This window comes from Dryobates pubescens, chromosome 29 (genome assembly GCF_014839835.1).
Source record: "Dryobates pubescens isolate bDryPub1 chromosome 29, bDryPub1.pri, whole genome shotgun sequence".
Lineage (NCBI taxonomy): Eukaryota > Metazoa > Chordata > Aves > Piciformes > Picidae > Dryobates > Dryobates pubescens.
In genome coordinates this window covers 5704629-5731870 of record NC_071640.1, presented here as the reverse complement: position 1 = coordinate 5731870, position 27242 = coordinate 5704629, and the positions used below count along the sequence as shown (strand labels likewise).

Genomic DNA, 27242 nt, shown 5'->3' with positions numbered 1-27242 from the left:
TCATTTCTCATCTTGAATCAGGACTGTTGTTGTTGTGGAAGTGACAGTGGTCAGGTTATTTACCACAGTCACACATACCAGGGATCAAGGTTTCCTCTGAAATTCAGCCTTAGCTGCTGATAGGCACAAACCCAAGAAAATCTGATTCATGCTTTTAGGAGGCTCAGAGTCCCATTCAGTGAATTCAACATGCCACAGACAAGTCTCTTGCAGTGGCAGCTCTCCCACACCTTTAGGCAGATTGTCATTAGCCTGAAATCGTGCATTTCCAAACATTTTAATAGGCTCTGTATGTTGGAGCTTTTTAAATGCTATTAAAAAAAGGGGGGGGAAAAGGGAAGGAAAAAGAGAGGCATTTCCTGAAGTTAATCAAACTCCATAGCCGCATTTGGCTGCAAAGTACAAGTGATAAGGAAAGCTTTTATTGTGCCAACCTCACCAGCACACCTTCCTGCTCATCTTCAACTCTGAGCTGAACAGCATTTCTGCATCTATCACTTTTCTTTCTCACAGCAGGGAAACAGAGTTCTGAATATGAAAGAACCTAACAAATTCTGACCTTTATTGTATCTTTACAGAGTATTCCCAGTTTCAAACCAAGAGATATCAGAGCGCAACGCAGGCCTCAAAGGGGTAATGTTGATTAAAGCATTCCTTCGTTCTAGAGATGTTCCACTCCTGTCAAAACAAACTTTGCAATGTTTTGAAATACTTGTGATTTTTGAAACATGCTCATTACAACTGAAAAAGGCAAAGAACTACGCTTGAAAACTTGAGATACCATCCATGAATAGCAAAAAAACCCACCCAGTTTTTAAAACAGTCATTAAGTATTTCCACGACTATTAACTTCGCTTCAGTATCTAAGACACACTGTTGCACATTCCATGAATGTAAAGACAGCTGAGAAAAACATTTTAGCACGTTTTAGTAATATCTGGTGGTGCAAACCCAGCAGGGAAGCAACTCTACTTGAAAATGAAAGTCTATAGCTCTCACCTGTCTCATCTCTCCAGACATGATTATAGCTTACCAAGAAAAAAACCAAACCCAGTATTATTTAAAAGGAGTCTAGTTCATACACAGCTGTTTCTAAAGGTCTGCACTATGTGGGGCACATTGTCCCAGTGGTCTTTTACCAGAAGGAGAATTTGGGAATTAACCCACCTTTGGGCAATTAGCTAAAGTGATACTGTGGTCAAAGGCACTAAAAAATACTTCAGATTCCTTCAAATCAGTGTGAGTACCTCCACTAGGTGTTTCGAGGGGAGGAAGAAAGGAAAAAAACAAACCAACAAACTAAAAGATAAAATCTACTTATGCTTAGAAAAAAAGAGAATAAAATATCTTGTGCATAATATTGCAGCTGTTTTACAAGACCTGTTGCTTTAAGCTATTTTTTTGTTATTAGTACTTAATTACATAAATAACCCTATCAAAGTCCTTACCATTTTTTGGTTGGTTGGGAGTTCTTGTTTTGCTTCTAGGCAGTACAATGTACCTGCAGTAATTCTGCAGCAATCTTTTCTTCCACAAATACTGTAGTACAGGCACAGGTTAAAAGGCCAACATTTCTCAAAAGGCACAGAATATTGGCTGTTGAAATTTTAGGCAGATTTCCTGTGCCCATTTTTTCCTTACAAACACTGCTTACCACCCCCTAGAAGTACTGCAGTTTTGTTTCAGATGGCAAACTGGCTTGGCAAGCAAAAGGAAAAGACGACAAATAGTCCATTTATAAAAGAGCTCTTCTCATGAGTGCAGTTACTGCCTGCTTGCCCTCATATCCAATAAGAAACCAGAAGGAACGTGTGACACCCCACGTACTCCAGGCCACTGTTATTTGCACACTCTAAACTGGGAAGCTTTGACTTCCCCCAGAAGGAAAATCTGCTCCAAAGGTTATTCTTGTCCAAGAATAAATAATCATCATCTGCTCCAAACCAAGATTATTCTGTGTAAAACTGGTTTTGGTTCTGAGTATTTTTTGTTTTCTCTTTTTTTTTTCCCCAGTATGTAAAGTCAGCAAGAAGCTTTGGATAGTGCCAAGTTTACAATAAAAAGTTATCCATTTTAACATTAAAGCAAATCTATTTAGTGCTGCTCCCATAAACTGCAAATGTAAAGGCTGTAAGAGTTTTTCAAGAAAACAGTACGCAGTACTACTGAAAATTAAAACAATACAAACCAAAACAAATGGGAAAAAAGCATTCCTCCTCATTTTATGCTGAATTGTCCCCCTGTTCCTACCTACACTCTCCCAAAAAAGAAGCTTCTGTGGCATACAAGTCCATCTCCATTATCTTGCAGCTTCTGCTACAGAGGCCTAGTTAAGGAAAGAAGGATGACAAGCCACCACGTTGTAGCAAGAAGCAGTAAAATTCACCTTATTTACACTCATTAACTTTAACACATGGACATTTTCTGATAAAGCTTGTGCACAAGGAGCTCTTCCCCACAGAAGAGTACCTCCTGTCTTCTCCCAAGTCATACAAGGAAAAGGGAACATGGCAGCAGAGGTCCCATCTGTGAATTCATCCACAGGTGAACCAGCCCCCAGCTGTTTCCCAGTGTTTGTCACCCACCCGCACTAGTGCTGCCTTCCTCCTTACTTAGCAAAGACAGGAGGTGTTCATGCCTCCCCTCTCACAGCTCTGCCTGTGGAGGTTTCCAGGGGCTGGGGCTTTCCCTGCCTCATGGCTGCTGCTGTCCCGGTGCTGCTCTGGACCGGCCACACTGCCGGTCAGGCATCCTGCCACTGCTCCCAGCAAGGCACCTGCCTGCATCCCACGAGCTGTGTATAGGCAAATCTTTCATTTTTCTTTCATTACCCCGGCATGTACTGTCACTTAATTTTTATGTATGCAATCCTTCCTGACAAATATGATCTGCTGCCTGGTAATTCATCTGACGTTCATTCTGTTCCTTGCTCTAATTACAGCTCCCATTCCTGACACGGCGGCGGCCGCGCTGCCGCAGCCCGGTGGTACACCTGTCAGACGGGTCGTGGTACTGCCTAATGCCCTTTTATGCCAGTCTGATGCTAGCAAATACAACGAAAGAAAAAAATTAGATGAATATATTTGCATAAGCTGTGCATTCAATTCATGGGTCAGCAGCCAGAGAAATGATGGTTCAGGGCGGTTGCCAGGGCAACGTGGCTACGGGAAGTGCCCGGCATCACAGCCTGGGTCCGCACGGGTACCACGCTCTGGTTTGCAGGGTGTTCATCACTCACAGCTACTTAAACAAATGTCTTAATTAAACCAAACCCAAGATCTGTAGATTTCCTGCTGCTCAAAAACCTGTATGTCTGGCAATTTACCAAAAAAAAAAAAAAAAGCAGCCTGAAGTCTGCCTATTTTTTGATTGTTGAAGTGTTCTTTTTGCACGGATACAAGCATCACTGGAAATGATGGTGTGTCCATCCCTCCCACAACACAACATGCTGTCTCCACCATCACTTAGCTGCTTCTCCCTTAGTGTTTTGCACCTTACTCTCCCATTTCCAGGATGCTGTTGATTTGAGGAAGGGCAAGGTTCATGTAGAAGAGGCTTAACTCTTCCCACATGAGCTTTCTCAATTAAGAAAGAGCAACCCTGGTAAAGGTCACAAGCTTGGCTTACATGTGCAGCCAGTTTTCAAGCCCCAATTTATTCTTATTAATATAATAAGTGCAGCAGTCAAACTAGATAAGATCATATCATTAGACACAATCATATTTTTGCCTGTTCAGATGATGTGACTAACTTTCAATGAAGAGGATTTATTTTCATCTAAGCATAGTGTGTATATATCCTAGGATAGCTTTTGACACAAAGGGAAATCTAATATTTTATGGAAGTGAACTATAGAAATGCCCTTTTTATTTTTTAGGCACAAATAGTGAAACAAATGTCATGTGTTCCAAAATCAACTGTGAGAGCTAAATGTAAGAGAGCTTAAATACCACACTAAAAGCCAACATCTCTTCACCGCTGTAACACAGAGGTGACTCAAAAAATTGAGACCCATTAATAAAAATGGAAAAATCAGCCAGCTCTCAAGAGGTTACACAGTTATGAAAGACTTTCTACTTACAGAATGCACACTTTATACTGCACACTGCTCTACAGCATTGCAATTAATGCTAATGGTAAAAATGAGAGAAACTCGGATGCTCTAAACCAGCCAACTTAATTTCTGTACCCAGAGAAGTGCTGGAGGTATAACCATGCTACATTTAAAAGAGAAAAAAAATCCAACAACTGAACAAAGAACAACAGTAAAACCAAACCAAAGACACAAAAACCCCACCAAACCAAAACAAACAAAAAATCCAAACAAACAAAAAAAAAAAAACAAAGGGGAAAAAAACCCAACCAACCAAATAAACAAATACAACAAAAAATACCACCAAAACCAAACCACCAAAACCCCACCAACCAATCATAAAACCAACCAAACCAAACCAAAGAATCATCCTTATTGTGACTGGTCTACAGAACTCCATGACAAGTGATAAAATATTTTTCCATCATAAGGTAAGGGGCCTCAGAGGGAGGGAAACAGAAGCAACAGATGTATTAACACATTAATGCTTCCATCAAAGGCTTGTAACTTTACTCAGAAGTAAACTGTTAAATCTCTCTCAATAAAACTACTTATTGACTGCAAAATTGGTTGGAAAAACAGAAGGCCTACTTCACTTTAGGACAGCCATTAGCTTTAGCTTTGTTCCACACATGCATTAGCAGAGGACCATAGTGGTGTCACTGGCTACATAGCTAACAAAATAACCTGGAATGAACTAAAGCACAGTGGAGTACAGAATTAAAATCCAGAGTAATGGTAAGTAGAATTTAGAAATGAGATACCATTTCAGATCAATAAAAGTAAGGTACCACACTTTGGCAAGAACTAGTAGCTGCATCAACAGAAAAGATATGTGGAAGACATCAAAAAAACTTGGATCTTTAAAGCTTATTCTGAGTTTCAGATGCAGTCCTGTTTGTAATAGACGATTCCCTCCCTCTCCTTAGACAACAGTCACAATCCCTGTTTTGGGTAGGATGTCTGACCAGTATCTGCTCAAAATGGTGGTGGTCTAACATTTAACTCCCATAGGAGAGCACAGGCAAACACACTATATAGGGTGGGAAAGCTCCAGTTCCCTACATTTGCTGTTAGTCAGACATTCACCAGCCACATCTTCTAGGAAAAAAATACCAAGTGGAGTTTTAAGGCACAAAGTATTAATTTCATGTGAAGAGTATTTAAAAGACATCACAAAATATAACACACATCCACTGAATCAAGCTTCTGTCACAGTAAGAGGACATCACTTCTTTTGAACTTCACAGCTGACAACTGTATAGCAGTGCTTGGTTAATGTCTCCAAGTACCATCTTACCTAAGGAATGTGCTGCAGTGGTTTTAGAACTAAAAAACCGGCCTAATCCAAGATCTCCCAGCTTCACCACCCCTGTGGCTGTTATAAACACGTTGGCTGGTTTTATGTCTGCAAGAAGAAAAAGGTAAAAGGTCAAAGCCACAAAAGGTTATTTGGTTCTACTACTGCAATAGAAACATAGCCTGGAGCACACTCTGTACAAAAGAGGCTCGAGCAGAACTGTGCTTCTTTATAGCTTTGATATGCTCAATCTTCCAAGACTTCAAGCTCTGCACATACACAAAAATCAGAGTGCACTTCCCAGCACACAAGAAATACCAATGAGGGAAAACGTAGGAAACGGCACAACGAAAGAGGCAAATCAAGGAACCAAGCCTGCTGCTCTTTGGAAGTTGTTTTCAACAGAAATTTGCACTGCCCACCATCATCCACACACGCCAAAGGCTAATTATTGTCTCACATACACATAAATTCAGGGCTCTATGCAAGCCAGTTTGATTACGGAGGATAAAAATTACTGGAACCCCGGTTTTCCCCAGCATTCATGTCACGATTGAATTAGTGAGGCTCTTTCTTCCCCTTAAAGAAAATTAAACATGTACGGCGCCAAATCTCTGCTGCCAATTACAGATCTAATTCAGGCACAACTGATCAACTGCACCAGGGGATGGATGAAGGAGCAAAAACGGTATCACATTGCTGGGGAAAAAAAAAAAAAGTGACGAATTCACTACTTCAAAGGAGAAAGGAAATAACGAGCAGCAGAGATTGGTATTGGTGCCTTCTGGGATATTTGCATTTCCTGGGTCAAGTCCTTCACAAAGGATTTCATTTATGCTGAAAGAAGCAGTGTAATTTTTGGACAGAGCTCAAAGTTATGAAAAGTTCTAAGACAAGAGATTCAAAAATAATTAATGAAAGCAGAGAACGGGTGATGAGAGTGTGGGACATATTTGTATTAATATTTCAGAGAAGCTTGCAAGATAGAAAAACTCTTCTAAAACTCTCTAAGGTCACAGCTACTGCAATGAAGTCTGTTTCTCAGAGTTCACTGTATCCAGTAGTCTCAGCATTTTACTTCTGACACTTTTCTAATGGCAAGTTTGACACTTCTACTTAATATCAGTGTCTGGAATACAAAGCAGCTCATCTTCCTAATACCACCCTCACTTCGGACTGAATCCTTTAACAATGAGGCAGAGAGACAGAAGGAGAAATCCATCTTGCAAGCTCCAGCCTCTCTAAACATGCATTGGCTGAACATCAGCATAATTGTTTTTGAATGTAGGCGCTTACTAATTGGAACATTATATTATTATTCAGTGAAAAGAGACTGAATTAATGTTACCTCTGTGCATCACCCTGCGGGAGTGCATGTGTTCCACTGCACTGCATAACTGCACAAAATATTTCCACACCGTCCTTTCCGGGATTAACCGTTTCTGCTTTTTAAAATACTGTGGGAGGAAATAAATAAAAGATCAGTGAAAAAGCAACATATTTGACTCCTTCCTGGACTTGTGTCAGTCAGCTGCTGGTTGCTCATGTCTTCCAGATCTGCAGCAGCAAGACTTTTCTTCCGATTAGCTTTTAACTCCTTCTTTCTCTCTCTCCACGTAAACTTCAATGCAGTCCACTAATTAACAACTATTATGAGAAATACACTTAAATAGGTTTGACATTTTTGAATGGACACCAATTATAATTAGCATTAATCTCCTTAATTACCTTGCAAAACATATTTAATGCCTCAAAACAACAAATGTCTCAAATATTTTGCCTTAAGTAACAAAAGATCATTAAAAAAATCATCTTGTAAACATTCATTGTTGTTCAGTCTATTAACGACAATAAGGTAATCTGTTTCCTCTTTTTAATAGAGGGCCAGAGCATCAATAAAATGTCCCTGTTTCTTCTGTGATCAGGTAGAATAATATATTCTATTTCATGCATAATAGGAATACTAAATTAACTGAACTATCTCTAGTGAGACAGAAAGACACTACTGATCAAGAGACACACAGATCTGGAAAAAAGACCATTTTGTGTGCATTTACCCAGCACCCAGCATAGCTGAATCCATATTCAAGGTATCTTTGGGTGCCAACAGCTCTCTAATAAAATAATTGTAAGCCTAACACGGACAACACAAAGGAGCCCAGCCAGCCTGGTGATGGTTGTCTGCAATACTGAAGTCTCCCTCCTGAGCAACTTATTACAGGAATAAATAAGCAGCTGCATACTTCAGTGAAGGCTAAACATTCTGTCTCTCCAACTACTCTTTCTCCATTTCACAAATGTACGGCCATGTACGTCACACACAGACGTGACCGCCTCCTCCGCTGCATCCCAAAAATTCCACTGCTTTGGATTATTGGTCCCTGACTTCCCATTGCTTCTTCCTGTGCTAAGCACTGAGCCAGCTCTTCGGCCAGAGCATTAACAAAATACACTTAGAATAGGCTTCCAGAGGGTTAAGATTTATTCTCATCCCTTGATATGTGAGGTGTCACTGGGTAACGACTACCTCACAAACGCTGTACACCTTCTAGCGCACCGCATCGCACCCCTGAGAATTTCCACCAGCAGCATTCGGAACAAGAATAAAAAAGGAAGGGAATTGGTTGTTGCCCCTTCCTGCATCTTGTGCTTTCTCCTCTCAGTACAGCCATCTGATGTCCGTTGTCACATTTTATAGTTTACGTGAAACGCTGTTACTGGTTCGTGTTTGACTCAAGTAATGGCAAATTCTCTTTTGCAGATCAGCTGTGAAGGGGCACGACCGTGCAATTCCCCAGGCAGCAAACCCGACAGATTGCAAGAGTTTCAAACCAAAACTTGATAGAGAGCACAGAGGAATTACAGAGGGTGAGGGATAAAGTGTTATATACACAATAAAATTATTTAATTCTCATTAAAGTATTTAAGAGTGGTTATGCAAGACCACAAGTGCTAATTTTCTAAATGTCATGTCCAATAAGATTTCTCTGACATTTACAAGAAGTCCCAGCTCTCCAGTGGGTTATCCTGCAGCACTCTCTTACATCAGCTTTACAATACCTCATAAATAATGCAGGCACCAGGGGCGTGACAAAGACAGTCCCTGTTTTTATCACTCTCGCACCTTCAGAGTGTTGTTACTGCTGTTCCTACCGCCTCGCTGAAACTGAAAATCCTCACATAAGCTTCAGCTCCCAAGGGATGGGGGGTGGGGGTGACAGAGGGGCAGGCAGGAAAGCTCCACTTACACAGTTAAAGCTATTTGAGGAGAAGACTTCTGTTTCTTTTGGGGTTTAGGGGTTGGGGTTCCCCCCCCCCTATTAAAAAGAATTTAATTACAAGATCTTCACCAATGGAAAAACATCATTTGTATGACCTTGAAAAAACACACTGCATCTTCTTCATGCCTGCAACAAACACGTGGGAGAAGAGAGCACACCAGAGCGCTGGCAGGAAGAAGACATCAACCTAAGAATCTACAAACTACATTTTGGAAAATGCAGCTCCTTTTTATAATGATGTAAGAAGGGATTCTAAAAATAAAATAACCAATGCTGGTAGAAAATGGCCCCAAAAGGGGAATATTTTGTATTATGGTATCTCACTTATGTAGGTAAAACTTTTCATAAGGTAAGATTTAAAATCACGCAAAACACCTGCACACCCCAGGAGGATCACAGCCCTGACTCCTGCTCTTGCAATCCTCACTTTTTTTTCCATCTTTAACCACAAAAATTCTGAGACAAACTATTTCCCAGGATCTGTTGGGAAAAGGCTAAAACAACATAGGAGGAACGACAAGAAAACAGTGAAAGAAAAATCCACAGGAGCTCTTCCTGGGCAGAGGACAAGCTGTCTCCATAAGCTTCAGTGAGCACAACCAAGAGCTTGCCATCAGCAGCTGCAGGAGATGGTGGCCATTGGCACAAGTCACTGCATGCTGAAGGTGCTGGCACAAGCCCACACATGTGGCTTCGGTCACCACCGTCTTGTCCCTCGTGTTTGGGGCAGACCCAACCACGGCTTCTGCTAATGAGTGGCCACCCAGAGAGGCCATATCTGGAATTTTTGGGGCTCTCCTCAGGAACAGCTCTGCCAAATGCCTGTTCCCAGCTTGCTTGCCCAGGGGGACTCTCCTGTGAGATGGAGCAGATTTTCATGGATACTGTAAATTTAGCCATTGACTATGGCCTAAATGGATAACTTGTTTGACAGCCTTTGGCCTAGTGCCTCATAGCTCTGCTGGCAAAGAAAACAAATCTGTTAATAAGATATTTTAACTGCGACAAGGAGGAGGTGGAGAACTTTCCAAACATTCATTTATGATAATTACAGTATAATGATGGCAAAAAATCAGGTAAAACATGGAGAGAAGGTTGAGAGTGCTAACAAACATGATATAACACATCTGTTCTCACAAGGGATGTATGTCTAAAGATTAACATGTCAAAGAAAATATAAAAGCAGGTGGTAACAGCTTAACTAAAGCTGGTTTGCAGCAATACAAGTATTCCTAAGAGCAACATAAAAGAAGAACAAGTACTTGAAACATTTTCTCAAACCCAAATCCCCATTGCAAAGAAAGTCAATACGCTTCCTTGAATGTCTTTGGAGTGGCAGACAAGCTATGTGAATAGTGAATCTAACAATAATTAAATGTCCCCATCAATCATAGGTGGATAAAATGGCCTTGCAAGTAACACACACGTCCCACCAAAGCATGCAGAAGGTTGCTTCCTTCTGAAGCAGTGACCAGAAACAAGCAGCACACTCTGGTGTACTTACAACACTCCAGACAATTGGGTTTAGGCTCTGGAAGCATCCTGTGGGTGTGTAAAACTGCAAGAGCAGCATAAAAATTCTTCTAGAAGATACGCTCACCCCTGCCATCCCATGTCTCTACCTAATCCTGAAGGCTTGCAGCACCTCTAGAACTGACACATCCTTACCTTAATCATCTGAGAGAGGTCACCAGCATCAGCCAGTTCCAGGACAATGTTAAGCTCATTGTCTTCAATAAAAGAGTCCAAGTACTTAATTATATTGGGGTGGTTCAGTTGCTGCAGATAGAGGGAATGCAAGAACGTTGTAATGCTGCAGTGACAACAGCTCTGCTCCAAGATACAATACCTGTGCCACTTCTGTAATCATTACACAAATCAATTCACAACTGCTACAACTACAAACTGTGCTCTGAGCTACTATAGACAAAAAGTCCTGTAAGGAATACATTTTATTGCAAGCACAGCATAGTAAAAGTGCCTTGAGCAAAGAGCAACACAGCAACACAGCCCAAAATATCACAAAACCACCTTTTCTACTGTAAACTCAAAATATTTAAAAGCAATGTCCTGAAAGAAGCTTTGTTGAGCAGCAACTGACTTTTTTTTCCCCACTACTAAATATAAACAAATGCTCCAGCTGTTGATTAGAGTACACCTTCAGGTCTCCTTGCCCCTTAAAAGAACAGAATTAAATGAAAACAAAACAAAGCTCTGATGAAGGAAAATAATGCATAAAGTGCATAGGTCAGTTTATTTTTTAAATTATTTATCTTGCACCTTACTAATTTCTCCTTCCATGTCAGTATAGCTGCAGCTTAAGTTCACAACGGGTATTTTGATTTTTCCACTCCCCCTCCACACACTTTCTATGTTTCTTAAAAACCCCACACCTTCCCAGAGTGTTACACTTTACTCACAGCACTAAATTAAGCAACAGCCTCAATAAATTAGAATTTCTGTTTTAATATTTTATGTTGCAATTTCATATATTGGAAACCTGCAATTGCTTAGAAGGTAATGTAGTACCTAGAGCTCATTACTCACTCTCTCTTGCTCATTTTGGTTTATATTATCTTTCTCTTGTGCTCTTAGAAATGCAGTAAATTTAGAAACTACTAAAGTGTGCATTTCATCTACTAAACAGCTGTGACTCAACCCGTCTATTCCAGGGGTTACAAAGCCAAAAGCAACACCGTTCTGATCCATCACACTAATCACTCCTCTCTGCATGCACATTAGGGGACAGATTCTCCTGTGCAATGCCTCGGCACTAGCACACATTAGCGCTAATGGGATCCATGTGCAGGCATCAGGAGAAGAACATTCCCACAAGCCCAACCCTTAAATAAATAAATAAATACCTCAGTCCATCATTTCTGTTGAAATTTCTTTTAAATGTCTGCTCTTAGGTACAATGGTCAAAGATTAACTTCCAGTGAAAAAAAGCACTGAAGTCTGGAGCAGCACAACTCCTGACACTCAACACACATAAGAGTGCCCTCCCACCACCAGCACACACACTGTCCAGCATGGCAGACCCCTAGGACAGAGTCACACCAATGATTAAAGAGAGATTTTCTGTCCTCTTCAGAATGCTCTGATGGAAACTCTCTCCAGAGTTCCCAAAGGCATCAGGGAGTTCCAGAAGTCAAGCCTTTTTGTAAGCTCCAGCACCATGCGCCAGTAAAAAGCTACAGCTCTAACAGGGGATGGAGACCACACATGGCTGGGAGAGCTCCTACACTAACATCTTGCCTATCCTGCACCCCAGGCTTGACTTAGTTTATTTGATATAACAAAGCCCAGCTTACTCAGACCTAAGTATTACTTACCAAATATAAAGAACCTAAGTATCTTTTGTTAGACTCCACACACTTTTTCTGATGCTTTGTACTTACTTAAAAGAAACTCATCAGACCTAGAGAGGCATATTTATTCTATTATCATGTAAAAGCAAATAAACAAAACACCCAAGCCAACACACTAACTTCTGTGGTAACCTCTCTGAGGAGCAATCTCCCAGGAGTTCCCTTCCAGCAGCAGAAGCTGACACACCCTCTGCTGAAGCTGAGCAGGGGGTGAGGAGTCTAGAAAGAGCCTTGCAACACCGTCTTCCCTGCTGGGAAACACCAGAGACTGACCAACACCTTTTTACAGGTGAAAATGCAAAAGGACACTTTTTTCCTACCATTCACTGACCACTTTTCCCAGAACAGCCAAGTAGATCACTCTGGATAAGCCAGACTTCCTTTCATCAGCCTCCCTTTTGTCAAACTTATTTTAAATACATATATAGACGATGGGTTTTTTAAATAACTGTTGTATATTTGTGTGACATGGCAGAGGCTACCTGAATTTCCTTTTGTTAGAAGCAAGTATATTCATTCTCACAAAACATTACAAACACTTTCTCTTTGGTTAATGACTTTTCTTTAATGCATCCTAAAAGTATGACAGCAGTTAATGCCTGATGTGTATGCACAGCAGCACTGCCAGCAAGAGGCACATGGAGGAGTAAGTCACGACTAAATGAGTGAGTGTGGGTGCTGGCAGCCCAAACACTGATTACAGCCATATTATGGACCTGGTTTACCTAAACCTTTTACCAAGAATTACACTGAAGGTAACAGACAATTTTGTCTGGCTTCCATTAAATTTTGAATAATTAGAATTCATTGACAAATCACAAGAACCCCTTTGTTTCCATGGGCACATAGGAGTCTTTGATCAAAAAACCCAAAGTATTACTCTGACAGGGATGGGCTAGAGCAAGTCAATGCAATTTCTTTCCAAATCTCTCAAAGGTCTAAATTAAAAATAAAAACTAAGAACAACTCCTACAGCAAGGTGACTTGGCAATAGTCTGTAATTGCTTTACACTACACACTGGAATTTTAAAGCAGCAGGAAAGTTTTAGAAGCACGATTTTCTCATACTACATGGCCAGTCACTAAACAACTGCAAGGCTTCATGTACTTCATAACAGAGTCGTGAGAAAAATAATCTCCTCTGATCCCAACTAATCTACATTCTGCTCGGAATAAATCCAGGGCAATTTTCTGATATCTTCCATAACCAGAGTTCAAGACAGAACTGCTTAGCTGCCCTAGAACCCAGAAATACCACATATTTTCTTTTGAATGTTAGTGTTGACATTACTCTCCTCTCTGAGTGCTAAGCAATTGGAACACATTCAAACTGCTATCTTCGGGTTTATCCTGTGTGCCTTCACTACAGTTTAGCAGACTCAAGCTTTGCCTACAAGTGCATAAATATCAATTGATGGTTTAACTGGCAATATTCAAACTGAATTCTTCAATACTTTTACAGTTAAATGTGACTAGCTAAACTAAAACTTTAGCCTTCCACAATCTGTTGCATTCACTCAAAACAGCTGCTTTTAGAGCCATGCATATATACTTTCTACCATTTTGAAATAAATGGCTGAGATGGTAAAAGAATCACTACATTGTTTAATCCCCTAGAAAACACCCTCTGGTTTGAGATCCTTTCCCTAAACTACCATTTTTCATGTGATGTTTATACATAGACACACGACATGCACATGCAAAAGCCTTTTCCCTTTTAGCTAGCTGACTGATTAGCTTATTTTGAAGTGACAAATAAATCAAAACACACAGGGCAGAATTTACATGCCGCTCAGAGAGGAGTACTTGTGCTTCTTCATGACAAAGATTTTTAACAGATTCCTTAGACCACAGGTAGAAAACTCAAAATTAATTTTTAAGACAAAAGTCTTCCATCATGTAGCAATCCTAGACTGCAGAGGCAGTGTTTTTAAGATCATACTGTGTGCTATATGAGTGTTACTTGCCACAAAAGGCTCATGGCTGTTGCCAACCTGAAAACTACTTTTTCCTCAAAAGAAGAAACAGAAAAATTCTTACCTTCAAGAGGTCAATTTCTTTAATGCAATCTTGCCTAGCCTTGGCATCCATCATTTCAAAAATCTTCAAAGACAAAAACATAGAAGAAAATGAAACAAGAGCAAAAAAGAATTCTCTATTTTAACAAGAAATTGGTCATTCCTCCCCCAATTTGTATATCCTGCACTGTAACGAGTATAGACACAATCCCCAGATCAAAGAAAGATCAATGTTTTCTTTATTTTGAAGCTGCTAAAGGGCTAGCAATGGGGGGAAATTAATTTTGGGACCTGTAGGTAATATTCTAAGCGGCATGAAAAATAAAGACACTAGTTTGTGAATTTGCTTCTGTGACTTTCAAAACATAGTTTAGTTACTGTTTCACATGATAAATAAGACAAAATGTTGTGTGTTTTTTAAACAGAGATAACAGTTTGCACTGATTTCTCTGTAATAATTAACAATATAGAGCATTAATATGCATTCTGTAATAAACAAAATTGTTAGAAACAAGAGCTTAAGGGATCTGTTGAAGGATTAAAGACAAATTTCTTCAAACAAAATGCTGAACACTGCACAATACTTTAAGCCAAGTTACAAACTCTTCTAAAACTCCATCAGCAAAGGCAGAAATTTTTCCCTTCATACTCTGCTGCTCTCAGGATTCCTGTGTGTTGAGGCAGCAGAATCCCAGCTCTCTGACTGTGCCCATTTGGGCCTTGCTCTTTTACACACAATTAAAATTTAGTGAACCCTTCATGAAAATAAAAAAGTGATATTAAAAATAAATATGAAATTGCACCATTGCTGCATGATTCTGATTTAGAAACAACCCCACTCCAAGATGATGAAGGCCATGCAGTGCAGACAGACTGCTCAAAATAGAAATAGGGTCCTGTATAGAATATAGGAGAAGATAGAGGGTAAAGTCAAGGGGTAGGCAGGAGCACAGTGGGGCCACTTGGTCTCTTCTAACCAGATGTAAACTATGCACCATGAAACTAACCTGACTTAATCAGTATTTGTAAAACTGCTTTGAGACCTCCAGAAGCATTATCCCTTAGTCCTCATGTTGGAGTAAGTCGTAAACAAACAAACCTCTAAAACCCAACTGAACAAGAGTAGAAAGCAGAGTGTTGGAGTTTTTAATACAGAAATATCAAACCAGATCATGTAGTGTAGATCATGTAGTGTTCCAAACCTTACACTCTCAATTTCTAAAGCAGTTTTTGTCACATCGTTACTGCTGACAAATGAATACTGAAATCAGTATCTGACTCAAAGTAATCTGTGCAGATGCTTAAAGCATTGCCATTCTGCCTGCTAAATACGAACACTTCGGAATTAAATGCTCACCTGAACCTTCTTTAATGCCACAGGTTTTCTGTCCAGAAGACAAGTAGCTTTGTAAACTTCGCTGAACTGCCCTCGTCCAATCTTTTTCTCTATCTGAAAATCGGCCAGCGTGCAGCGATATGGATATGATGTTAAATGTCTCTGTGCAAGTCAAAAAAATTACATCAATGAACCAGAAAAAGGAACATAAAAGCATACATTTGCATTCCAGTCTGCCTTGTTTATGACCACACACTAGTGGGTTCTATGACTAATCATAGTCACAAGGATAAATTCCTCACAGTAAGGATTGCCCAGTAAGAAAGACAAAGAAACTTGGTGTTGGTTTGCTGTACAATGGAGTGGTCTGGTTTTCCCTGTGCAACCTTCAGTTTTCTTTGTCCACTTCAGACAACCAGAGCAGTCACTATATAAAGGCTCCACACAAAGGTAGTGGTTAGGACTTGTACACAAATGTTAACCAAAGCTGACCGTACCACTGGTAGCAGCTACCAAAACCATACAGAACAGAGTTAAGATTCTGAATTATTCTTGTCCTCACTGCTGACGGTCAAGAGTTTAATCTAGGCTGATTATCTATAATTACAACCATAAATACATTAATCCCTAGTAAATATATTAGCAATGTTGGCTGAATGAAGCTAAATGCCTTTTTTAAAAAGGAAATAGTGTCTTGTCTGCCACGTAAGGAACTAATTAGTCCCAAACTACTGTCTCCCTAGTTACACACCCTCTCATCAACTTTGCCTGCTTGTGTCACTGGGGAGATGCTGATGCCTGCTTCTGAGGGGTCTCAGGTAAACACCCAGCCAGGCAGGTAGACACAGCATAACGAGGATTATGTACTCCATGGACCAGCAAGTGCTCCCTAGAGCCATTCTGGTCTCTTCTGTAATTAACAAGGCTGCTAACCAACGTTTAAAAAAGAAATTATGAAAACTAATTACTTAAAGTTGCCACACATGCCAAGCAGAATTTATTTTCAAGCTTCAGCTTCTTGAGCCACTTCAGAGCTCTCTCCAGATGACAAACACACAATCAAAGCCTGGGGGAGGGCTTCCCAGGGAAGGAGCCCTTGTTTAAAGATGGATCTTTAACAGACAACCCCAGCAGAAGTGCAGAAAGAGAGCAGGCCAGGAGGGCTGGGTGTCTCAAGGAGCCAACTATTGCTACCACTGCCATTTCTTAACACAGTGAATTGGGGATGGAAGTAAGATTTAAAATGCAGGTAAAGCTTTCAGTCCAGCATCTTTGCCAGCACGAGGATTTCTTACATGGTAGATGTATTTTGACAAGTAAATAACCTTGAACTTCTTTTCAACAGAAATAAAAAAGATTACTATTCAATTACACACAAAAAAGTATCAACCAGACATTTGAAAATGCTTCCAGATTTCAAGGTGTTGGCACAGCTCTGAACTACAATCACAGTTATTTGGCAGGTTTTATAAACAAAGTAGTAAAATTCAATGTTTTTAAGAAAACTTACCAATAAAGTACCCTAAATAGTAATTCCTGACCCACAAACTGTATCAATCAACCAAGACAAGCTATTTTGAAAACTGTCATCTTTACAGCATCTTGATCACAGCAAACACAGCAGAAATGCCCCCAACAAAAGCTACCCTTCTGCAGGCATGCTCAAGAAAAACAATGGCATTTTAAAAATGCTGATGATAACAGAGCTGCAGATCTAAATCACAAACCAGACAGGGAAAAGACTAGCAGGTCTTTTTGCTGTCACCTTCCCCCTCATCTCTCTGGCAGTGAAAGGCTGTTTGTTGCTGGAGCTTGTCCCACACTTCCACACCACTGCCCTGTGTCAGCCGTTGAGAACTTCCCGAGGATAAAGCTCTGCAGCTATGAACAGAGGTCTGTTGCTGAACTGAGAAGCTTAGACCGTTATGAACGCCAGGGAAGACAAAACTGCTGCACCCTAACGTCCAGCCAACGCCTGCTAATTCAAGCAGGCACATAACTGCAAATTTAACTCCAGGCCATCACAATCATCAGCTTTCTCAGTTTAAGCTCCCTAAAAGAGCTCCTCTGCAGAAGAAATGACACTTCAAGTAATTATTTTTGAAATGCCAAGGCCACAGGTAAGTTTTTTTTCCCACCATGAGCATTTAAACAGTTTCATACGATGAGAAATGTTTTGCATTTCTCTAGGCTGAAGATGACACACAAAAAAATATTAATTCATGAACAATAACCTACAGAAATAAGAAGGCTGCATTAGAATTAACAGGAATACTCATCTCATTCCAGGGACTGCTTAATGCAACATAACTTTATGTGCATTTTTTGGTGGGAGAAATCACAGAAAAAGTGATTTCAGAAGTACATCTGAACAAAGGATTTGTTCAACTTGACTGGATACTAACCAGAAACACTTCCATTTCCCACCCTTTTTGTCAGGAGCTACTAAGCAAATAAATTGAGCTGTCCAGTCAAATTGCTTTACCCAGCCAAACCCAAGATGTCAGCACATAAAATTACAAAACACTTTTCCCTTATTAAAAAATGAAAGGAATCAAAGCATTTCTTTAACAAACAGTGTGACTCATGAGTAGTAAGGAAGTTTGAGGAAAAGCTTTTCTAACTTGGAGTTAATATTTGCAGCCAAGGTAGCTGTTTTAATGAGCTTTTATAAAGCAACTATCACAAAACTTTCTTTTTAAGGAAGAAAGCCATGCTGCAGTCAAGTATGGTATCCATTTGCCCTTCATAAATCATTCAATGGTGTGTTTAAACCAGGAGTGTTTAAGTGTAAATTAATATTTTAAGCATGTGCCAAGAAATCTAGCAACTTCTCCACTTGAAAATATAAATAAATGCTAGGCAAGTGACAGGGTGTATGTGTGTGTCCCAACCACTTTCACATGGTTAACACATAAAGTCTGCTTGCCATGCTGGAGTTAATGCTGGGTGATGACTGGACACCTTAGCTGATATGTTCTGGCATCCTCCAGGACTACAGCTGCACATTTACATATGCAATGACCTAGATTTGCATTTGTTATCACAACCTATCAGACCTAATTAAAGTAATGGAGCTTTCATACAGGCTAGAAGACGTTTGATTATCGTATAAACCAGGGAGCATGCTCAGGTTAGAGCAAACCATACCAGGAGCTCCCTATTGATTACAGCAGCCCATTTTCCATACGTCTGTTTAAAATTAATCTTCTCTTACGCTTTACTTCAGCATACACAAGTAACTCTTCGAAATACTGTTACAAGGACACATTAAGAATACCTAAGAAATATTTACTTTCTCAGAATCCCATCCCTATGGTCTGGCCTTGCATACATTTCACTTACTGCATGACTTTTAACAAGGGAATTCCATTTCTTTCAAGTCCTTCCACATTCAAATGCTGCAATTTTTCATAGGGCTGCCACAAAACCAGTATCTATCCATTCAAATAAACCAAACCCTTCATTTTCTGCAAATATCAGTATGTAAAATTAGAGACCAACCTCATCTTCAAAACTAGATTGTCCCATTTTTCAGGACAGATTCAGGCTCACTGAAGGGTTCAGGTCTGCACAAATACTGCGAAAAGCAAGCCACCGTCTCTGCAGAACAGGTTTCAAGGTCAGTGATGGAGCTTGCATTAAAAAAAGAAATCAGAAACAAAAAAAGGAGAGGGAAAAAAACCCAAACCTTCCAACCACTGGACCTCTAAAGACACTACAAAAATTGGGCCGTTTGCACATTTCTGTTTCCAGGGCAGTTGTAGGAAGGGGACAGTCTGGGAAGAGCCTGTTTTGAGACAAAGGCTGCTCTCTTTAGCCACACAATGAACTCTCATTATTCTACTACTCCATTAAAAAAAAAAAAAAGGCCAAAGATTAAAGCCAGTTAATTCATCCTTCAAATAAAGAGACTATTCATTTTTAAGAAGAAATGCAGAGATTATTCCAAGAACAAGCTATTCAGAACAACATCTCTGGCATAGGCATTCACTTTTGGATACAATCACTGATGCGAGAGCAAAAATTCCAAGGCTGGCAACAGCCTGGAAGGAAAGCCCTCATCACAGTACTTGAGGGAGAAGTTTAATAGAACTTTCAGCCCCCAAGTTTGAGGTGCTATGAGATTTTCTGCAAAACAGAATTAGTAAGGGTCTTACATACCACAAAAATCTCATGTCACAGAGATTTCAGTTCTATTATCTTGTACACACCTGAACAGATCAGCTGTGAGAATAAGAACACTGAAGGTTAATAGGAGTCTCTATTTATATCAGATCATAATGCAACCCTCGTTATCTACTTGCTCCTTGCAGATAGGTTGCAGTTTCTACTTACAGTGCCCCATTTTCAGGGATGTCCATCCCAGCACTACAAGAGCCATCTCACCACAGGCCACTTGGAGCACACAAGTTATAAAATGTGTCCAAATTTGCCACTAGAGATTTGATACCATTTCCTTCAATCCCTTCCCATGCTGCTGTAACCACGTGCAGCTAGGACAGCTACATAACCTGAACATTTATTTTTTTTTTTTAATTTTGTTAAATGAGTAGCTGTAAAGCTCATAATTTGTCTTTTGAGATAAGGAAAAGCAAGGGGGAAAACAAACAAACAAAACCCAACAAACTCTTCTGCAGAAAGACTTTCAGTCTCCAGAGCCAATACATTTACCTCTTTGTAATTACTTAAAATTGGGGAAAAACCTGAACAGTTCTGAGAAAACTGACCAAGCAGCCTTGCCCAACATTTCAGGCAGAGCAGAGTACTTAGAGACTGAAGACAAACACATCAGTAAAATACTAAGACACTGCAGAGCAATGCCTGGGTGAATGCTTCCCTGACAGGCACAGACAAAAAACTAAGCCTGAATGAGCTGCAGAGGGGGGAATGTTCCCTGTTAATTGCACAATACGTAAACCCAGAGTGCTACTGTTAATTGCTGATAAAGTCAATCGTTTTACTGCTGTCTGATTGGCATGTGGAAATCCAGCACTAGTCATCAGCCTGCACAAATGGCTACAAGGTCAGGAGACCTTTAGATTATTTGCAGTCACCTTAAAAATTGTTAAGGACTGGTTAAGCAACAGTTAAAAAGTCAGACACCACAATCTGCCAATAAAAGCATCTTTCCTGTAGAGCCATGAAATGAAATATTCTTTAGAAGAGTAAAAACATACTCGCCCAATTAATTTTCTGAAATCTCATTAAAAAATTTAGCCCGACTAAGTCATACACTTCTGACCTGAATTTTAATTATCTTTACACTGGATAGAAGGCTTTTTCCTGATATTTGCAATGCATCATTAATTTTAAAAGAATGATTTCCTTGCTTCTAAAGTGCATACTTCATCTGAGTGACATTTACTGTAAACTAATTTCACCTTTAAAAGACATCTGCGACAGTGGATGGGGAAGCTTCAGCCCCTGCAGTTGAACACGGATACATTATAAGCAATGATTTACTATCAACATCAGTGTTTCAAGCCTCTTTATGATGTCCCAAATTATACACCCATCTCCACTCAATAATGCCTACCTGAAAAGAGTTTTGCATACTTTGAGGTTGAAATTCCAGTGTGAATTTATGAGAACACATTAGAATAGATTGATTAAAAAGAGAACTTCTAAGCTCCCTAGAGATGAGGAAACTTTTAAAATATGGATTATCCTTCAAACAGGTAGCTAAGTAATTATTGAAGGATACATCAGGGTTTTCAATTTGCAGCTTCAAAACTAGACCACAGAGTCCTACAATATCCTTAACTCAACCTGTTACCCAGAATTTAAAGTTCCTGAAGAACTCGGCTTGAATTTCTAAGTTTTAACACTCCTATCAGGAGATATTTCTACTAGCTTGTAACAAGGAAAGAGAGAAGTATTCTCTTGAAAATAGTAGACTAAGATCATAATCACAAATAAATTAAGACAGACATAGAAATAACCTAAGCATTTCAGAAAATGATGAAGTGAAGAGACTGCACTGCTAGATGACCAGTTCAAGTCTACTGTCAATTGGCAGACCAGTAAGAACAACTATGAACAGCTCTGCTGCTGTCTGAGTATATAAGAAGGTTGTTTGAAAGTGAGTTATTGTGTTTATTTAGCACAAAAACCATGTCAAAAGTTATAGCTCCCTCCATATTTTTATATCACTGATTTACTCCTTAATAACTTTCATTGCTTACTGCTGTAAACACTAATCTAGAGATTTAAACAATTGACACTTTCACTCTGGAAAATTACTAGAAAACATTCTGCCTCTGGCTGACAAACTTCATCAGGGTAATTCTGGGCAAGTAAGGGAGTCAAGAGATAAACCTGTGACCTCCTTTGGCCCTTTTTTATATTTACATATTAACTTACTCCAGAAACCTTCTAAATCTGAAGCATTACTAGTTACAAATCAGAAATAACACTTCTGTCAGAATGAATTGAAATTGACAAAAACCCCAACCAACCACCACCACCACAAATCAGCTTTAGGAAGCAGAGCAACTATAGGAAAAGTTTCTAGCAGAGGAGCATGCTGTTGCTGTGGTGTTTCATGGGGTGACACAGAAGCTCTGAATGAAAGGGCTGGAAGGTAGAGAGGGCTATTTCAGACAAAACCCCCTCCTCATCCAAGGCTCTGAAAGCTCAGGTTCTGTTTTTTTCTGCTTAAGCTTTCAGCCCTGCCATTCATAACATTTCTTGAAGGATCAGTTTGGTCAATTTTTCCTTTCTCTCTCTCTTCCACAAGCTATTATATAGCATGCCCTCACTACTCATACCTTCAGAAGAAAGAACTGATGTAATTTTGAATTCATGCAGGTAATAGGTATGAGAAAACTGAAAGTGATATAATTATGTTCCTGGAAAATGGAAAAATCAGAAATCCATAATAAGCAATCATATCATGCCATCAGTACAGGGTAGCCTGCCCTCAGAACAGTACCATTTCTGTTAATTTCTAAACTGAGTTTGCTGAGGAAATCTTTTTCCCCAAAAAAATTCTCTGTCAGACTGCCTATTTCTGTTATTCAGCTTTAAAAAAAATAAACCAACCATTAAAGAAAGTATTTTTCTGCACTACTAATTCCAAATTAGATCATTCTCAGAACGGTTAGTATAGTCAGAGACCTCCATTAACACAGCCTGGGTATTAACCGAGTTGAGGGGAGGTTTCACTGAACAATGACCATACAGCAAAATGAGCCCGCTCAGCATCAGTGTAAAACCAGAATATAGATTATTAGCTACTAATTACACTTAACTATGTCATTACAAATTCTAACATGTGCTCCAAGATGCCATGAATGTATCTGCTGCACAGGAACACTTCCTAATCTTGTTCATGAAATAATTACAGGGGCTCTATCCTGCCAAATGAGGCAGTAATTAACCCTAATTGCTCAAAATGCAACTGGCTAATTCTAGGAGATTAATCAAGGGGATTCAATTATTATTAAATTACTTAATATGACAAATTGCTACATTAGGAGAGGGGGGCTTTGCTCCATACAACATTACTTTTCCAGCAGTGCTGGGTGAGACACATTCATCCCTGTACTCTGAATGTAGGCAACTTACCACTTCTGCAAACCCTACCTTGTGTTTTGATTACACTTTTTCCTAAGGAACCTGGATCACCACAGGGCCACACATTTGGAATGAGAAATTAACCTCCACAGTCCCATCCCCAAAGTAAGTGTACACCACAGTTGCAAGAGTTTTCTTTCTGGCAGCTTTTCTTCTTTAAAATACATATAGGTAAAACTTAATTGCTCTGATAAAAAGCAGGCAGGCAGCCAGAATTCACAACATACAAGGTTCATGACTATAGGAAAGGTATCAGTGCTGCTCTGAGTGCAGGTCTAAGCCTTGCTTCAGCCCACTGCTGCAGAAAGGCAGGGAGGAGAGAGATGAGCTGCTCTGGTGAAACTTGGTAACAGTAAGGACAAAACACATTGTGTGAGAGATTCCAGGGCCTCACAGGAAATGAAGTCAGAGACTACAGCTTCACATAGGATGAACTACTTGTATTTGGTAATTACCTCTTCAGCTTTTATTACTAAACTAAAAAATAAATTCTGTTTATTCACTTAGACAATCAATTGATTGTCCCTTTCTTCAAAGAGGAAAAGGAGAGAAATCCAACACAGCGAATGTTTTTACAGGACGATTTAAAAATAGTTACTTTAAGCAAAATTCAAACAATTTGCCTTTTTTTTTTTCCTCCCTCCTCATTATCACGAAAAAAAAATTGATTCAGGAAACTCTTGCTAGCTGGCAGAATCCCAAACTGGATATACCCTGAGACAGCCCTAACTGCACTACAAAGAGGAAAAAAGGCTAAATGGTAAGAAATCTGTGGGCCTTTATAAAGGGAAGAAAAGACAGGAGAAAGATTAGAGACACATGCACTTACCTGAGGATCATGCTGGTATTCCTGCCCTGGCAGCTTGCAAAGAGGGTTGTTCTGGTCCCCTAGATGATGTGGATGGTTGTGCTGCCCTTCCATGGTATCATACCAGACTTGGCCTCACAGTTCTGCAGGATTTAAAAGAAAGTGGGGAGAGAGAAGTCTCATCACTGTCCATCCAGTGCTGAAAGCAAGAAACTCTTCCTAGGGGTGTGCCCAGATGTGCTTGTATACCCAGACAGCAAGAACCGATTCCTCCCCTTTCTCCCCTCAGACTGACTGGGGTGTACAATTCTCAAAAGAAAGAAACCTCTTGTCTACAGCAGCCCCACCGCAGCTCAGCTGGTTCCTGGCTGACCAGCAGGCACCCACTGCTGCCTGCAAACTGAAAGGACACAGCAACAGGTCAAAGATACCCTTTCTGTCCCAACATAACAAAAGTACCAGTATCACTAATACTACTGGTATCATTTCAGAAGAAGCAAGAGCAGAAAACAAGTTTATTTGGTCAGCGGAGTGTTACCCACAAAAGATACTGCTTTTGTCAACTCTAACAGCCACTAGTGCTACTTTCCTAGACCTACTGAAACTAGGTGATCCCCAACAGTATCAGACACTTGGTGGACAAGTCAAGAAAGGCCAGCACCTTTCCATTTGTGAAACAAAAAGGACAACAGACCCGCCAGCCAGTTGTAGCTTTCTTTGGCCACTGACAACCCAGAGGCACAGCTTCAGCCATGTTCTCTCTTGTCTACCCCCAAATCAAAAATTTTCAAGCAGGGTGGTAAAGCCACAGGAAGCAGTAGCTAGAAACCATATTAAGATTGAACAAGATCAAAATATTATTCTAGGACAAATATACAAACAAGGGGAAATTCCATGAATTAGCTTATTCCAGCTTTATCTTCAGCAGTTACTAAGCACAGTTGTCCAGCACTATTTCCTACAGAAATTACAAGCATGCAGTGCTGAAGAGAATCTAGCTGAGGTTACAAGACACAGAGCTTACTCTAAGAGTAGTAAACAGTAATACATATTTTCTAGCCCTTCTAGGAAACTAAAACCACACTTGAACTATTAGAGTCACCATGTCCAAGCCTGACGCAGGGCCAAATCCTGGTAATTTTATCAGCTATTCGGGGGACACAGCATGGATCACAGTGCTCCCTGCTCCATGCCAGTTCTGGGGTCAGGCTCTGGAAAGCCCCAAGCAAAGACAGTCCTCAAAATACATCCACAGCATATACAGAACATGCACAATAAACCCACTAACATCCTTTCCCCACAAAGGGCTGTATGTAGGTTTGGGGGCTTATTTAAGAACGTTATTCATAGAGAGCTATTTATTATCCCTGCATGCTCCAGGTAGTGTCACTTAGAGTTACACTGTTGTTCTCCCAAGCAGCGACTAGAAGCCTAATGGTGACAAGGGAAGATTTAGTGGCCAGCAAAAGCATTTGCAGAAAGTTGTTTCAAGAGTTTTGGCAAGTATTCACTCAGTGAAAGAGCACAACCTGACCTCATTAGTGTATTAATAGTGCATGCCTGGCACTAGGGCAATGACTAATTCTTAATTTAAAATACAAAGGTATTTTAAATATTTTGGGGGGAGTGGGGGAGAAAATATGATGCAGAAGAATTTCTGTAGCAAGCTGTGCTTGGTTCTTTTAACACGTGTCCCTGAAACTGGCCTTTAGCTGTAGCACATCCTTCCCAACACCAGCTACCCTAATGTGCACACAATACTGGGGAACAACCAGAGAAAAGGCTCTCCTGACTCTTAACATTCAGTAGAAAAAGAGCTGTGCAAGCTGAGTACCTGCTGCATACAAACAGGATAACACAAAGGTTGCTCTCAGTAAAACAGTTTTTCAAAGACACTATGAAACTCCAGTGGCAAAAGGATAATCTCTAGTAAGAAGTAGTTTGGCTTCCAGATTCCTACAGTACCAGGCATCTGTAGCTTTACTAGTAACCAGGGGAATACTTAAAATAACATTATGTCTCTTAAAATCAACATTAAACTGTCCTATGAAATTTCTACCTTCTATTACACTATTTTAATTACTTTTGTATTCATGGTTTGAAGAAGGGCTGCTTACTTGAAGGGAGAACACAACACTCGTTCTTTCTCAAGTCCACAAGCAGAGAGGGACTGAAGGCTACTGCCAGCCTCGCTTCTGCCACTTATCTCCAGAGGAATTCAAAAATCTCATGTTTACAGCCTTGAGATAATAGGTGTGTCCAGGCAGTGTCATGTGAAATGTCTGCAGTCTAACACTGATCAAACATTGCATTTACTGAGTCCAGCTTTTGGGAAGGACTAAAACTCAAAACCAGAAAAGGGAGTTATTTCCAAATACAGGAACCTGACTCATCTGATCATACACAGCTCTGGGACATTCCCAAGAGAACCACAGCTGTCCAGCTGCCATAACGAAGCTCCAACTACAATTACTTACTGTGAAGGATTAGACAAGGGGAAGACAACTAACAGCCCAGAACAGCCTGCCTGCCAGGAACTGTATGGAAATGGGTTAGGTGGAGTATTTGGGTTTGGTCACTGTTTGTTTAAAGCACTACAGCTGGAAGCAAAGAAAGAAGTAAGAACAAAATATCAGCTTTGAAAAGAGATATGGCACAGCTCACATGACACCAGCTCCCAGCCTGCTGACACCTACGGGACAGCATGTCCTGCCCAGAGCCGTCAGCTCAGCTATTCTGGGCTATGGGCAAGCACATGTTATAGGTAGATTGGAAGGGGAACCCCCCAGAAAGGGGCTTCCCAAAGGGTCTTCAAATAGAAAGGAGCAACAGAAAGGTGCTTTATTAATGTTAAAAAAAATAAATGGTATGGAGATTGCACAGAATTTTAGTTCTACAAGAATCTACAGATGTGTTGAGATTCTCTCTTTTTAAAGGTCTAACTATAGAATATGGCAATTATAAACATGGAAATGCTGAGCCAAAAACTTGACAGTGTCCAATACAGCTGTTCAAAACCAATGACTTTCACCCCCATTTCAGTTACTTGCACACTCCTGAGGAAGTGACCACATTTTGAGCTACATTTTACTAATCCTGAAGTTAATGTGGATATTGGGTACAAAATGTTAGGCAGGAGTTATTTTAGACTACTGAAGAAAACCACAAACATGTAAGAAATGTTTAAACCCATTTAGCCACCCCTTCCTCCATCACTCCACATGATCTGTGCATTAAGTTATCCCATAGAATCCAACAGTTACCATGAAACCTTTCCTTCTCATGCCAAGAGAAGCTGTTTCTACACACAGCATCAGGTGAAGGCTAACCACACAGCAGTAAAAAGGCTGAACTACACACAAGATTTCAGCTTCATTAAAGCATGTAACGCCTCATTAACTGACAGAAGTATGTAATGCCTCATTAACTAACTGCAATATTAATAGGTAATGAA

General features: G+C 40.1%; 1 protein-coding gene across 1 annotated transcript in view; it reads right to left on the bottom strand.

Moving 5' to 3' along the window:
• The window catches only part of NEK6 (NIMA related kinase 6), a 62172-nt gene that overhangs the window by 14210 nt on the left and 20720 nt on the right, over positions 1–27242 (bottom strand). Inside the window, exons 2-7 of the mRNA XM_054174375.1 lie at positions 23810–23931; positions 15421–15561; positions 14086–14148; positions 10343–10453; positions 6742–6850; positions 5394–5501 (exon numbers count right to left, since the gene is read on the bottom strand). Of these exons, the coding sequence (XP_054030350.1) occupies positions 5394–5501; positions 6742–6850; positions 10343–10453; positions 14086–14148; positions 15421–15561; positions 23810–23902 (625 nt within the window). The 5' untranslated portion in view covers positions 23903–23931. The remainder of the gene's footprint in view (positions 1–5393; positions 5502–6741; positions 6851–10342; positions 10454–14085; positions 14149–15420; positions 15562–23809; positions 23932–27242) is intronic.